The sequence below is a fragment of the Peromyscus leucopus genome, chromosome 14 (assembly GCF_004664715.2).
Source record: "Peromyscus leucopus breed LL Stock chromosome 14, UCI_PerLeu_2.1, whole genome shotgun sequence".
NCBI lineage: Eukaryota > Metazoa > Chordata > Mammalia > Rodentia > Cricetidae > Peromyscus > Peromyscus leucopus.
The window spans coordinates 81539281-81556590 of NC_051075.1; the positions used below are offsets into that span (position 1 = coordinate 81539281).

General features: G+C 38.6%; 1 gene segment (V, D, J or C); it reads right to left on the minus strand.

The window, feature by feature from the left end:
- Positions 1 to 13088: 13088 nt before the first annotated feature.
- LOC114685212 lies at positions 13089 to 13630 on the minus strand. The segment is given in 2 exon segments: positions 13089 to 13468; positions 13547 to 13630. Coding segments are annotated over 2 exon segments (426 nt in total).
- Positions 13631 to 17310: the final 3680 nt, after the last annotated feature.

Sequence of the window (17310 nt, forward strand, 5' to 3'; positions counted from 1 at the left end):
TAGCAGAACAAGTTTATTCCATATTTATTAAATATTGATCATACACTTATGTCTTTTCTTCAATATATTTGGGAGATACTGAGAAGTTAATGCACAGATTCTTGGTGTCCAGAGTATGCCCAACCTGTTGATTCACTGTGGTCATTATCAGTCACTGGCAGCATGTGGGCTGACCCTCAGACTGGAATTAGTTAACTAAGGTCCCTTGGTTTTCAACATCACACTATACTATTTGATAAATTGTGTTTGTCTTGATCTCACTAATATTATACTGTATATAGTCACTTAGTTCTCTAAAATATCTTCACACCTAGCTGAGGTCAGTATAGTAGTATCCAGAGAAGGCTTAGGCCTGGACCAGTAGATTCTTTTTTCCTTTTACAGATGCCTGAAATTGGTGATCACTAACATTGAACGAACATCAAACATTACTTCTCCCAATGATGCTTCTCTAACTCACAGGTAAAATATTCAAGCTTCTTATCTTCAACAGCAATAGAGAGTTCATTTGCAGTGAGCAGTGACCCAATTTAAAACAAGAAAATACCCACAAAAAGCAGAAAACAGTGATGAAGAAACTCTGATGCCAGTGGGAATGGAGTTAGAACAGAGAGTATAGATGACATCAACTGGACTCTCCAAGTTCTCCATGTACTGGGGGTATAAGAAACACCTTCAAAGGAATCATTACATGGGACATTGGGGCAGAAACTAATCTTTGCATGGATGCAAATATCCAACATATATTGTGTGAAAAATGATAACCATCTGTACCTGATTATAGACATTCACACATTGGAAGTCTGAAACTGTAGACAACATATTTTCCTAACATCTGTGGGAAACAGTATTAATTCATGAAAATCTGGCTTCATGTGAGAATATAAAGAGAATGGTTTTCAGATGGCTTAGAATTCCCTGAGATTTCCAATTGAACTAATAATTATCACCAACATTAGATTACAGACATTGTTTGAAAAGCATGGAAAAGTTTATTGCTGTTTATTACATTGGATAGAAAGTAGCAATTGGATATCTTAAATTCACCATAGTGAAATAATGGCATGATTATTAGATACTAAACAAATAGTAATTATAAAGGAATATGACATAGCAAAGTTCTCTAGTGGATTGCTTGAAAAGGAAGGGGATATATATATATATATATATATATATATATATATATTCATATATATATGTATACATATATGAAGTCTGAAACTTATTTTGTCTGACAACATATTTTCCTAACATCTGTGGGAAACAGTATTAATTCATGAAAATCTGGCTTCATGTGAGAATGTAAAGAGAATCTATCTATCTATCTATCTATCTATCTATCTATGATATAGATATAGATAGATAGGTATAGATATAGATATACATATAGATATCCCACATATTCTAACATCTTATTTTTCCAGAGCTGAGGACCGAACCCAGGGCCTTGTGCTTGCTAAGCAACCTCCTATGATCTAAGGAATGTCTACTTGTTCTGAGCAGCCTCAGGATTTCTTTATTAGCTCTGTTTGTCCTAATCTTCTGTGCAGGGAGGTTTGTATGTGAGTTGGAATTGACATCTCCTTCTCATGTCTCTGGCATAGTAAGACATGACAGGTAGTTTTGATGTTTAAAAAAATGGCTATTGGAGATATCCCTCTTAATACTGACTCAAGATTTGAGATTCCAATAAGAAGCTGTGTCTCCATCAATTAATACTATAACACCAGCATATTCTCATTATTTCTTGGATGCTTTTGAATCCAGTTGATATGATAATTGGTTAGAGAGAATCTAGAGACAGTACATTTGAGGGACAGGACCTGTGAGAATTTCACCAGGACAAACCAGACTTGTGTAGCTACACCTAGGACAGGAAACCTGAGAATAGTGAGTGAACATCATCATCAGTCACACAGACTATGACCAACATGCCCAGTTCCCTTTCCATAAATCCTGTGACTCTCACTTCATAGAACAGCATTCAGGCTTAGAAACAGTCCCAGGACATGCAAACTTTAATGGAGACTCGTATGAGAAGGAGGCTGAGACTCATCAGTCAGAGATGGGATTTCAACCTGGGACTCGGGACTCCTCTGAATGGTTGAGTCTTTACAGGATATAAGAGGGGAGCACAGTGCATATTAATTGTCCCCCATAGATGGGGTGATTTGCCTTGAGTTTCCTAGCCAAACTAGAGGCACAAACCTCAGAGATATTTCTTGATCTCTATCCTGTTTATCTACTCCTAGCAAATGAGAAATGACATGGATCATGCCATGCAGACATTGCTCTGTGAACAAGCAGTTGGCTTCCTCTCCTCTGTTCATCCCAGAGCTGTGACTTCCTCCCATTCCCACATTGCACTGTTGAATCTGAGGTATGGCTGCCATCAGATAATCTTTACAAAATTGTGACATTCTGTGGGTCTTGCCTGGCCTGCTTGGATGTCCATACACTTCTTTGTCACTGGAAATCTTATATTTGTTTCCTTATTTATTTATGTCTGATTTTTAGCCTATGGATGGCCATTGTGGAAACATGTCTTAACAATGGGGAGGCAGTTGTTCAGTGCCAGTTCTGAGGGACTACCACCAAATGCATGCTGAGTCACCTAGCTCGTGACACTATGAGAGTTTCAAGGAAAATTCCCAGCCATTATGTCTCAACTTGGGTTTGTCTCAAATTTTCCCAATGATCACAGAGAATTTCGCAAAACATCACAGAAATGAATGTCAGTCTGATTACACTGGATCAGAGGACCATGCCTTGAAAGCACTTACTCTCCTTATTTTTTTAACTATGTGGGTGAGGCACTGTGTTTTGGAATCTTTACATGGGTTAGATTTTCATTCCTATGACACTCTGTAGGAGTAGATGCAAAATATAGATCAAACTCTAGTGATGCAGGTCCAGGTGTATCTGCACACATGATTATCAGTTCTCTTTTAAGTCATGGTGGATTCTTATCTGATACATTTAAAAAAAATAATTATCAGTTCAAACACTTGAGTACTTATTTAATATAATGCTTTTAATTCTAATACCAAAGTGATATGTTTCCTTCGCAAAAATACAGCAACTTTGGGAAGCAGTAATCATCTCACAGCAGAGTCCTTATACCTCAGAGATACACACTTGACTCCAGGAAATCTCTTGTACTGCATGATGGGTAGGTAATTCAGCTACAGTGGTATGTGGAACTCATGTCACTCTATGTTTCATTCTCTAGGAATCACAGCAATTACTTTGTGTGAACAGGCTAGGATGTGATCCAACACACAGGTGTCTCTGAGGTAGAAAATCAAAAGGGGAAATTGTATTTTAATGTGACTACTACTGCCATACTGAGGTCAGGCGAGTTCCAAAAGGCCTTTTATATACATATTCCTAAAACTGGATAGATGGCTATACTTAGTAACTGACGGAAGCAGATTCAGAGATCCACAGCCAAGCACCAGGCTGAGCTCCTGGAGTCCACTTGAAGAGAGGAAGGAGGGATTGTATGGCAAGGTGGGTCAAGATCATGATGGGGAAATCTACAGAGACAACTGAACCAAGCTTGTGGGAACTCACATACTCTAGACTGACAACTATGGAGTCTGCATGGGACAGAATTAGGCCCTCGGCATGTGGGAGACAGTTGTTTAGCTTGGTCTGTTTGAGAGGCCCCTTGCAGTGGGACCAGAATCTATCCCTGGTGCATGAACTGGCTTTTTGGAGCTCATTCCCTATGGTGGGATGCCTTGCTCAACCTTGATGCAGGAGGGAGGGGCTTGGTACTGCCTCAACTTAATGTACCAGGCTTTGTTGACACCCCATGGGAGGATTTACCCTTGTGCAATGGGGGGATTGAGGGGGAAGTGGATGGAGGAGCTATATGGGGTGTGGGGGAGAACTGTGGTTGGTATGCAAAATGAATAAAAATAAATAAAGAAAAATTAATTAAATTAAATTTTTTCTCTATATCATCAAGGTCATGAGCCTCAACATTAACCGTGTCTCTAATCCAGTCTTCCAAGGGTGCAGATCTTGCCTTTAATGGCCTGATTATTCTCTTGCACACTGCATTTGCATTTTCAAAAGCCAAAGATTGATTATTATCTGACTGGCTTTTTAAATCGGGACCATTCTCTTACTGCTGAAGTCAATCTTTGTAAGAAATCTGTGAAAGATTCTTTTGGGACCTGTATTAGCTTTGTAAATGACTCAGTTTTTTCCTAGTTCCTCAACTCTGTCCCATGCATTCAAGGCTACTGTTTGACATAGAATTAGGGTTTGGACATTATATAAACATTGTGTTTGTACTGAAGCATATTGGCCTTCTCCAATAAGCTGATCCTGGCAGACTTGTGTTCCTTTATCCCTCCATTGTTTTTTATATATTTTTAGCCTCATCCTTAAACCACATTTGCCACTGGAGCCTTTGACTGGGTTCCAGAACAGTCTCTGCCAGCTCCCACCAGTCCTGTGGTATAATCCTATTATATGTTGACCAAGAGTTTAACATTTGCTTTACATATGGGGAATGCATGCCATAAGATACTATTGCCTCCTTAAACCTTCGTAAATCTAACATTTCAATTGGAGCCCAAATATTTTGTATAGTCATTTGTTTAGGCAACTGCTCTATGGTTACTGGATAAATTAAGGGTGACTGTGTGAAAACAGGCTTTCTTTCTGTAGCCTTATGTTCCAATCTTGTAACAACTTCATTGTTAACTTCTTCTGTCTGAATTTGAATTTCTCTATAATTCATTTTAACAGGTTTAACAGGCTTTTCTAAAACTTTTATCCCTGGCAATTAAATTGACTATCATTTTAAATATCAAAATGAGGATAAGAAAAGTAATAAAGTGCATAATTCGATCAACAGTAAACTTCTCATATACTTGTTCCATTGTCAGACTGACTAAAATTTCAAACAAAGCACAATTTTCTTCCAATGTACACATAAAACCCATTTTTTAATATGGATAAAAATTCTCTTTTAAATAGTTTCCTTTAAAATATTTGATACCTTAACTGACTTACCAAGTCTGCGTAGAACAGTGGAAATTTCAAAACATCTACCTAGTGTCCGAGGTGTGAATTGAGAGAGAGAGAAAGACAGACAGACAGACAGACAGAGTGAAAGAGGAAGAAAGCATAGCCACAAGTTCTCGCTAAATGCTTAAATCCAGGCACATGTTCCCGCTTGAGCCAAGTCAAACCTGGGTTCTGGCTTCCTTAAGCTCTGACTATGTGTGTTAGCTTTACAGGCATGGGCCCTATTAGGCAGGGCAGGCCTGAGTTGTTTGTAGCACCTGCTTTAAGCGTGTAGCAACAGCTGTGTGTAACCGCTTGGGGCTATGGTCATTTCGGCCTGAGAAAGAACTGATCTGGCCCCAAGCTAGGGAGCTGGGCTGCACAGATGTGAAACCAGACCTGCTGCCAAGCCAAGCCAAGTGGTTTTTAATGGATTCTTGTCATGTTGGGCGTCAAATGTAGATGTAACCAACCATCTTATTAAATAAGAAACACCGAACCAATACAAAGAAGAAAGCCAAGAGATCAGAGCTAAGAGCCTTACCCATATGCTGAAGCTAGCCTCTTCAGCCAAGAGACCTACTTCCTGTAGTTTTGTCTTTATATAGACTTTCTGTTCTGCCTTCTCATTGGTTGTAAACCCAACCACATGACTGCCTCATCACTGCCTGTCTGGACAGATCTCTAGGTCTTCTATGGTTGGTATTGAGATTAAAGGTGTGTGTCTCCAATGCTAGCTGTATCTTTGAACACACAGAAATCTCCCTAGCTCTGCCTACCAAGTTCTGGAATTAAAGGCATGCACCACCAATGCCCAGCTTCTTTGATGGCTTGCTAGTAGCTCTGACCCCTGGGCAACTTTATTTATTAACATACAAATCATATTTTAGTTCAAATAAAATATCACTATAATTATGAAACTCCCCAACTTGGAAAAAACCCAATATAGAAACATCAATCTCTAATAAAACAATGAAGCAAAATGAATTGCAGTAGAAAACTTTAAAACACGTTAAAAAAGTATAGTGACCCACATAACATTTCATCAGCATCAACAGCCACAGAAAACAATGGAATAGAATATAAACTAGAATTTCACCCACATAAGGGCAGCCCATTTGTCTTCAAAATATATTAACATTGCCAACTGGGTAAGTCTAAACTTTATAATTGTGGGGTTCAAAATTTCCTATCTTCATGTAGCTGAATTAAACTTTCTATTTCTCAAATATGAAGAAATCATCTTGAAAGGGTTTCATCACTGAAATATAATTATGAAACTTTTACAATAGGTCATTAGAAAAACATATCATTACATTAGGTCAAGTTTTATTAATCAAAACCTATAAAATAAGGACCCAGAGCAAAATTGACAGTATTATATCAAATCAAAAATTTCCTGCACAACAAATAAACTAACACATTACAGAGACATTCTAAAACTGGGAGGATATATTTAAAATGCACAGCATGATAATGACTTATAATTGATGATAGATACGTAGATAAATATTCAGTAACTAAAGAATAATCAGGCCATGAATGAAAAAGTAGATGTGTGTCAGAGGAAGACAGAAATACTCATTCAGGGGCATAAGAGGTATTTTTCATCACACATTATCAGAGATGTGATATAATCACTCTGAAATGTCCCCTCAAATTTTATATGGATGTCACCCAAAGCATTGATGGAAAGAAATGCTGGTGGAGATGTGGATAACATGGAAATCTCATGCTTTGTTGTAGGGATGTATACTAGTTCAGCCCACAATAGTGTCATAACAGGAGTTCTCAAAATGTGAACAGCAGACCGTTTCCAGATAAACAGCCCCCAACTCCAGTAGGCACTCCTAGAAAACCCACAGGCTACTCTGACCAGGGAAGTCATTGCCACACCTATCAGGACCCAAGAACAATTTCCTACCAAGAACACACAGCCATCACACTCTCCTAAAATCATGACAGGAAGCAGAAGACAAGGAATAAACACCCACCCAACAAAGACAAAACCAGATGTCAGCACCTAAAATTGCAGTCTTTGCAATCCTAGATGGCAGGAAACATTGTAAAACAACAATCAATAACAGCCAGGAGAGCATGTGTCCACAAGAGTCCTGCAGTTCCACCACAGCAGGTCCTGTGTGTGACAGCATAGCTGAAACACCAGAAAAGTACCTAAAAACAGCCTTTGTGAATAGGATACTGCTCCATAAAGAGGAATGAATGAATCCCTTAAAGAAATCCATGAAAACACAAACAACATTATAGGGAAATGAATTAAATCATTTACGACCTGGGAGTGGAATTAGAATCAATTAAGGAAACTCAAGTTGAAGAATTCTGGATGTGAAAAAAATTATGAACATGAACAGGAACCAGAGGCAAGCTTCACCAACAGAGGAATACAAGCGATAGAAGAGAGAATCTCAGGTACCGAAGGTAGGACAGAAGAAATAGACACTTCTGTCAAACAAAATGTTAAATATGAGAAAACAACTGAAACAACCACCCAGAAAATCTAAGACACATTGACTTAACACCTCATATCCACATATTAGCAAATGCATGCCATATTTATCTTCCTGAATCTGGGATACGTCACACAAGAAGATTTTTTCCTAGTTCCATCCATTTGCCTGCATATTTCATGATATCAGGGTTTTTTTTGTTTGTTTGTTTTTGTTTTTTGTTTTTCGAGACAAGGTTTCTCTGTGTAGCTTTGCACCTTTCCTGGGACTCACTTGGTAGCCCAGGCTGGCCTTGAACTCACAGAGATCCACCTGGCTTTGCCTCCTGAGTGCTGGGATTAAAGGCGTGAGCCACCACCACCCAGCCTGTGATATCAGTTTTTAAAGGCAGAGTAACATTCCCATTTATAAATATACACATGGTTGATATTTGTAGCTGAAGTTTCCTGGTCCTGCCTGGCTCCTGAGGCCTCACTGTCCTGTACCTGCTCAGACCAAAGTAAACACACAGAGGCTTATATTAGTTAAAACTGCTTGGCCATTAGCTCAGGCCTACCACTAAGTAGCTCTTACATTTAAACTCAGCCCATTTCTGTTCACCTATATGCCACCACATTATCTGTGGCTTTGTTTGTGTGCCATTACTTGATGTTCCCTGGACTGTGGGCTAGAGTCTCCCCGACTCAGCCTTCCTGCCTTCCCATAATTTTTCTTGTGTGCTTATCCCACCTATACTTCCTGCCTGGCTACTGGCCAATCAGCATTTTATTTATCAACCAATTAGAGCAACACATTCGCAGTATACAGAATGATATTTACAGCACATATTTTGTTGTAATTTGTACATATTTATCAATACCAACAAGGCAGATACTCAAGAGTGGATTACAGTAGTGTTTTAATAATTGATCATATATATTTATATTTACTTTGAAAAGTAATGTGGTTTTGTTCTCTATTGATTCTGAGGATATAAAGGGAAAGGAAGCATAGAGGCTTTGTGAGAACAGCATCTGGAGTGGAAACCTTTAGTCAGGCACCTGGGAGAGGCCTTTGTTACCCAAGATTCAGTTCCAAAAAAACAAGAATCTGGTAAAATAATGAGTAAGGTTCACATAGAGTTGGCCACTATGCCCTAGAGATCACAGCACAGCACAGTGTCTTATATGAATGTCTTCCCAAAGAGACACAGTGACAGATGGAGCAAAGACGATGATTCCTCAGTGTCTAGTATAACATGACTGTTATTCATATGTATAACCAGACTTTCATTCCTATTCCCAAATTAACCATGCCCACTTTCATTCACCAAAACAATCTATTCACAAAGGACAGCTTCAGAATTCTGGCAATGGGCAGTTTGTACATAACCAGGGCTTGTCCAGGACCTGATAAGAGACCTGGCCTGACCAACAGATGAGCTGCAAGCTAATGAACTCCAAGTGTAGACAAAAAGATTGAATTTGCATTTTCAAGTTGAATAAGAATGTGGAGATATGAAGATGAATTATTAAGTCTTAGTGATTCATATCTCAGCCATATATATAGTCTGTAGTGGGTAGCCATTCCAGCTTTTATCTGGAAATTGCAACCCCCATTGAGGCTTCAGCCACTGTTATGCCTACAAGGCAGGGCCAAGAGAGGCACTAGGATACCAGATATCTGGATGGCCAGCTCTCTCTCTGTTCCTGGACCATCGATGGTGGAGGTTGAGTGAGCAGAGTTCCAGAGAACACCGCTGGACTTTGATACACCTTCCCCAGACCCCACAACCTACCTTTCCCTTTTTTGTAAGTTACCCACTAAATAAATCTTCCTTTTAACTATGTTGAGTGGCCATAATAATTTCACCAATATCTTTCATCCAACATGGGGCACGAACCCATGACCCTGAGATTAAGAGTCCCATGCTCTACCGACTGAGCTAGCCAGGCCACAATGAGGCTCTGCCCCAAGTTTTCTAAGAAACACTCTGTCCAGGATCCCTGTATTTCTTCACATCTGATCCAAGTGACCATAAAAGGCACATTTCTGTCCTAATAAGTATGAATAGGTGATTTTCTGCTCTTTGATTTGTGGTCAATTGTTAAATTTAAAAAAAATCACAGCCAAACCAATACCTCCATCTTCATTGACAATGTAGATCTTACAGACTGAGAAATCTGAAGAGGATATCTGGGGAACCTCCAATTGGGAAGCCAGGCCCCACACCAGAGAGGGGAACTTGAGGATGTCTTCAACAGTTAACTGTGTTATCTCAAAGTCCTGAGTACATCCTGAAGATCCCACGCATAAATCAGATAGATTTGGTCTGGACTCACGCAGAAGTCTCCTCACCATGTGTCTTCTGGGACAGAAGGTGGTTATTTTTAAACATTCTAGGCTCTCTGAAAGTATGGGAATTCGACATTGCTTGTGGGTTAAGTTTAAAGATTAAGACAGTTGAAATATCTGCCCACACTTCTTCAAGTAAAGATTGTTGCTTCCAAATTTTTCAATTAAGGAATTCATTCCACTGAGAGCAAGTGTTTTCATGGTGACTAAAAGGTCTTGTAGAGTGGCATATCTATTTCTGTGGCAGTCTCAAGACAGTAACTCAACCTCAAGAAAATATATATTGTGATCTGTAATCACTTCTGCTTTAGGTCATTCAGGGAAAATATTACAACTCATTAGGGGATGGTCTTTTGATGGTTTTACTTGGTTAACTGAATGACATGTGGTTCAATGGGAGGAGGAAATCCTGTTTGAGTCAAGAAACTCCTTTGCTGGATCCTATCTGTTCCCCCTTTAAGCTTCTCACTGGATGTGCTGTGAACACCACATGCTGACCCACATTCCTCCTGTATAGTTAATACTCTTCTTTGGGGCCCTGCTTCTAATATACTACTCTAGAGTCTGGCTGCTGTATGACACTCATTCTAGTCAAGGCATAGACATTAAGCATCCTCTGTATGATCTCTCTTAAGCTCTCGATCATTGAATACAGGTGATGAGAACAGTAGAGTGATTTTGTCTTTATAGAAATTGCTGGAAGCAATTTGATAACATTGCATGTATGCTCATCAACTCACCATGTAATCATTCCCTCAGGTATGAACTAAATTGGTTTACTGAAAAAGGTACATGTATATTTGTAGTAGTTTCAATAATATTTCTTATAAATGAAGGTATTATGTCAATTTACTGATCTCAATGAGGCAGTTATATGTGGGAAAACTAAATTTTGACATTTTCCTGTAACTGAACCAAAAAGCAATGACTTTAAACAATCAAAAATTGCAGACTAACCAGGTCGATCCCGGTCCTCAGGGGAGACCTTGATCTGGAGGAGGTGGGAATGGGGGGTGGGATGGGGGGAGGGGGAGGGGGGCGAGAGTGGGAGAACAGGGGAATCTGTGGCTATTATGTTGAACTAAATGATGTTGTAAAATAAATTTACTTAAAATTAAAAAAAAAAAAAGAAAAAAAAAAGACATACAAGAAATAGATATAGATTCAGAGACCCACTTGTGCACACATTAAGGAATCGCATAAAAACACAAAACCAGAACCCATCATATATGCAAAACCCATACGTTAAAAAATAAAATAAACAAACTAAAAAATAAAAATAAAAAAAAAATTGCAGACTAATATTCACCATGATTCAGTTCAAGGTCATTGAGTAACAGGGGAACATTTAATTCCATGTATCTTGAACTTACATTAATCTTTCTATTCCCAAGATTCTTGCTGTGAAACACAAGGAAAGCATCCTAAAGGAAATATTAAGTTTCAAGAATACTGAGAACTGCGTGAACTTAAAATGTATAAGAGAAAACCTGCCTCTCAAATACTCACCGCCACCCTCCCCTAAAAACTCCTGTCATTAAAGGGCATAGCAAGATGGGCTATAATGTCACAGTTTGTGGAGTCTGATATGACACCACTCACTAGGAGCTAGGGCTTCTAGCTCTGTGGACAACCTGAATGCCCCTGGTCTAACCAGCCATCACTGTACACTAGTTGTTTTTGAAAAGGTCAAATATTTTCCCTGTTTTCCTTGGCACCTGGGAGGCAAAGGTACTGATGACAACTGCTATTTTCTAACAGATCTCTTTAGAGACAGGCTTTGTACTCACCTGCAGATATTGGATCTTTGACCAGATAATTGCCTTTGGAATCTTTCCATTAGTCTGCATACCTAACTAGACATATGACTATGAATTGATTTCTTCTGACAATCTGAAATGAACCCTGGAGTTCGTTGTCTGACCCCAGACTTGGTTTCTGGTCATTTAGATCCTACCGTACTAGTTTAGGCTATATAGGGCTTGTATGCTACATTCAAGAGTTGAAGCAACACATGTCTGTAACTAGAGTTTTCCCACCTTGCCCACAGTCAGGACAAATCTTTGTCACATGCCAGTCCAACAGCTGCTCAGACCTAACCAAGTAAACACTGAAACATATATTGCTTACAAACTGTATGGCCGTGGCAGGCTTCTTGCTAACTGTACTTACAGCTTAAATTAATCCATTTCCATAAATCTATCCATTGCCACATGGCTTGTGGCTTACTGGCATCTTCACACGCCTTCCTGTTCTCTCTTTTCTCCTCTCTGTTAGGCCCGCCTATACTTCCTGCCTAACCACTGGCCAATCAGTGTTTTATTTATTGACCAATCAGAGCAATTTGACATACAGACCATCCCATAGCACATGTACATCTTCTGAATTCCACAGTTGGATGAAAGCATGTAACCAATAGGATGTTGCGCATGATTATGTGTCAGTGTAGGTAGATATTCTCTGTTCTGGTTTCATTTATGTTGCTATGAAAAAAATACTGTGACAAAAAGAATGTTAGGAAAGACAGAGTTTGTTTTATGATTCCAGGAAACTGCACATGAACATGGGGAAGTAAAGGCAGCAACATGAAGAATCTCTTGACATGCTCAGTCAAGAGCCTTGATAGAATGAATGCCTACATACTTACTTATTCTCACCCTTCCTATACTTATGCAGTCCAAGACCACAAGCTCAGAAATGATGTTATCCAGTTTAGAATGTGTTTTCTAACATCAATTGACATGATCAAATAGGTATTCATAGGCAAACTTGATATACACAACACTCATTTTGATTCAGGTTAATTAGAACTATTTAATTCTGTAACTGGTTATTTTACTTCTAGGAGAAAATTAGAGTCCTAAAGTCTATGAATATAGGATCACAGCATAAAGGTGAATCCCTGAAAATATTCATCAATACTCAAAAAATGTAAATTAGAATCATGGTTCCAATTTTCATGATAATTCAATAGAAATCTTGGCCATTTCCTGGAAATTACACTTTGACTTAATATGAAATCAAAACTTCTGCACAATGACATTGTTCCAATTGCAGTAGAAACACATGTTTACATTAAAGCCAACATGAGGATGTTTGGATAAGCTATATTAACTAAGTATTCTTTACTCTGAATTTTACATACAGAGTGACAGGGAAAATTACCCATAAATTGAAAATTAATTCATAGCACATTAGTACCTTTTCTAAATGACTGAATTCTGCTTTCTCTGCAAATGTTTGGCCTAACTGTCCCTGTCATCTAAGATCAAGGGCAGCTTCCTGCTCTTTCTGGGTTTCTGACACTCTCAGGATGTGGTTTGCCACACTGTGCCTTGTACAGTAATAGATGGCTGAGTCCTCAGAGGTCAGACTTCTGAGCTCCATGTAGGCTGTGCTGGAGGATGTGTCACTAGTCATGGAGACCCGTCCTTGGAACTTCTGTGCATAGTCTGTGCTGCCACTTCTAGGGTTGAGCTGCCCCATCCACTCCAGTCCCTGTCCAGGTGTCTGCTTCACCCAGTGCATATAGTACTCAATGAGGTTGTAGCCAGAAGCCTTGCAGGATACCTTCACTGAGGACCCAGGTATTACCAGCTCAGCCCCAGACTGCTGCAGAAGTATCTGACAATGTACACCTGTGTAGAGAAGTAAAACTGGATGATAACTGTCACCTGAGTCTCTATCCTCAGGCCTGCAACTGGGGATCCCCTTACCTGTAGCTGCTGCTACCAGAAAGAAGAAGTTCCAGTTCCAGCCCATGGTGAGGATGTATGAACTCAGGGACTGTGGAGATGAGGGCAATCAGGCAGTGCTGAGGTTTATGAACATCCCAGTATTTACAGAATTCATTCATGTTGTTTGCATATTCATGAGAAAGAAAGCTATTCTTATCAAGACCTGATCTAGCTTGAAGAATGTAGAAAACTCTGAGACAGACAGCAGGGCACTAATTTCCAAGTTCTAATCCTTTATGAGTAAATGTATCCCATATCTTATCCCTTAGCTCTTTGCAGACAGACTTCTTCCCACTGAGAATAAAGTACCCATTGTTATACTACTCAGTAAGAGCGACCTTTAATGGACCATGAGCCAACTGACTCTACTCAGTGTAAAAAAATTGTGATTCATAGAAAGTTAATTGTGCATTGAATCCATTCTGGCTCACTAGTTATTAGCAGAGAATATTGGAGACTGTTACCCAATCCATGTTAGCTACCAGCAGTACTCATGGGACACCTCTAATATTAGTTAGTCACACCTTAGACATTTTGCTCATATGTATTACGAATTTTAGCCTATTGAGTTGAACTACAATTGTTATCAGTGTACACCTAGTAAGGGATCTATGCTCATGTGTCTTAGACAGGGCCAAGAGGAGCCAAAATAGGCTCTTGACAAACTCAGAATTTACCAAGAACTTAGCTAAAAGTTTGTTTCCAAGATGTTGGATTCCATATAAAACATGATTCTTCAATATCACAGACTTACAGATTTATACACCATTCCTCATCCATACCTATAGATAATGAATCCATAAACCTCCCAAATTCTGAGCCACCATCATTCAGCCTCAGTCAGTACCTACCAAAGTTAGCATTATCAAGATGAAGGCTGAATATCTCAATGGTAAGACAAAGATCTCTATCAGCTTTCTGACTACATGAGTTCTGAATAAATTCATGTCTTCCCACATCTTATGTTTAAGAATTCAGATGCAATAGAAATTATATAATCTTGCTCCCCATGGATTATAATGTTAGGTGAAGATTTGTAGCAATAATGGCTAAGGCTGACTGTCAACTTGATGCAAATGGGAACACAGAAACTCATTTGAAAAATTGCCTCCATTGGATTGGCCTGCAGCCATTCTGCAAGGCATTTTCTTTATGGTAACTGTATAAGGTGGTCTATCCTATTTGGGGGGATACCAGAGATAGGATGGCTGGATCATATCATAATGCTGATTTTGGTTTTTTAGAAATCTTTTTACGACACCCATGCTAATTTTCCTGTGAAGTGATTAAAAGAAATGTCTATTCACCTCTCATAAGAAACCAATATCAGAATAATGAAATGATACCATTCTACTCTGAGTTTTTGAACCAATGAGTTTATTCAACATTTTTCCAAAAATAGAAGAAACTCAGAAACAGCTGCATCACTAGAAAGACCCTCCCTATATAGAGTACAACTTCATGAAAGCTGCACTGGTGATGTTTCCTCAGTTACTTATTCTTTTCCTTCATGCTCCAGCACTTCCTAGGATGGTGACAGCCAGAAAGGATGAACTGCAGGTGGCAGTAATAAAAAAGGGAGTCCTCATGACCCACCTACATCCTTTTGTGTGGACTAGTGCCAGGCCAGATCTTGTGAGGGTTTTATGCAATAATCACAGCTGCTCTGATTTTAAGCTGGTAACATCTGTCTAAACCCTGAAGGAGGATGGTTAACCACTCTATTTACCAGAAAATTTCCATGCAAGCTCCTGACAGAACAAAAACTGGATGTTTCCCAGTGTGGTTACTCGCAGTTCTTCACTTTCCTGGTTTTGGTAATGGCCAGATGCATCATTAATGCTTATTGTGGCTATAACATCCATTTCTCCAGTGAAGCAAAGCTCAACATTGTGTATATCTGTCTCCTTGTCATTTGGATGCCTTCTTTGAGAACTGTCTACTCAAGTATTCAGCTCATGTTAAAAGATTTTTGTTTTTAACACATATGTACATGACATGCATGTATATATTCATACAGTTGTGTGTGTGTGTGTGTGTGTGTGTGTGTGTGTGTGTGTGTACCTTCAATGTTCAAAAGAGGGCATAGGGTCCCCTTGACATGGAGTTACAGAAGGCTATGGGTCATGTGATATAGATGCTGTGGATAAAGCTGGTCCATCATTACAGCTTTGTTAGCTCAATTTTACAGCATTATCTATTTGCTTGCTATTGAACACATGGGCACCTCATGTTTGTGCGGTTATTCATTATCTGATATTTGAGTTATTAATATTGATATTTGCTCACTTTGTCAGACACTGATTTACTTTCTAAAGGCCTTGTCTTGATTAAGTTCAATACATCTTATTGGTTTCCCATATTTTGAGGTAGGATTCAGGAAATCCACACCCATGTTGCTTTCTCACAAACTTTCTCTGTTATCTTATTATAGTTTTATATTTTAATGTCATTTACATTGCTAGATACATATACTGCTTGAGACAAGCATCAACTTCATTTATTTGTCTATTTTCATGTGTTATATACTTTTTCAATATTACACTATTATATATTAATTCAATCTTTAAATCTCAAAATTATATTCATTTAAACAAAAACCAAACTCTCTCTCTCTCTCTCTCTCTCTCTCTCTCTCTCTCTATATATATATATATATATATATATATGCTCAAAACTTGTCATGACTGACACAAAACAGGTAAAATTGTAAAACTTCTGGAAGTAAATTTGGAGCACAATCTCATAGGTTTCTTGGGGGGGGGGAGCAATTTTATTTACAGAGACCAAAAGTTTAAGAACAAGCGTCAGAAGACACAACTGAGATTGTTTTAGCTAGCAAGTTCCTATAAGGCAGAAAGATCATTAATAAAGTGAAATAAGGAAGAAAGACATTTGGATATACACTTTAATTAACAATTTTAATATAATTACATAATTTTCCTGCCTCCAATCTCCCATCCCTCCCTCCCAAACTTCTGATCTCCTCTTCCATATTTGCTACTGTCATATACATATGGATATACACATGCAAACACATATATGCATAGATATATACATAAAATTCTGCTTAGTCTGTTTAGTGCTGCATGTACATGATTTCAGGGATGAGCACTTGTATATTTCAAAATATTTATATAGAATAAATATAATTATGAGCCTACATACAAAAAAACCAGGCAACTCAACTCAGTCACAATTAAGGAAAAAGCAAATAAATAGACATACAGACATTTTTTAAAACAAAACTTGTGTATGTCCAAATATGTTTAAGGAAAATTCTAATTTTTTAAATCACCATTATAATGCAAATTAAATACAAAAGGGCATGTCCATCACACATCTTAGGATAACTTGTCAGAAACAGAAGATGACAAGTACTAATATCAATATACAGATGAGGACATTTTGTTGGTTGAGTATAGATAAGAATGGTCACACTGGTGTGCACATGCTTCAACAAACAAAAATTAGCATCATTATAGCTTCTCCCAGTCAACTATTGGGCTGTGTATTGGAAACAGGAACATGTGTCTGTAGCTAGAGTTTTCCTGCCTTGCCCACAGTCAGGACAAATCTTTGTCACCCTCCAGGCCCACAGCCGCTCAGACCCAACCAAGTAAACACAGAGACTTATATTGCATACAAACTGTATGGCTGTGGCAGGCTTCTTGCTAACTGTTCTTATAGCTTAAATTAATCCATTTCCATAAATCTATACCTTGCCATGTGGCTGGTGGCTT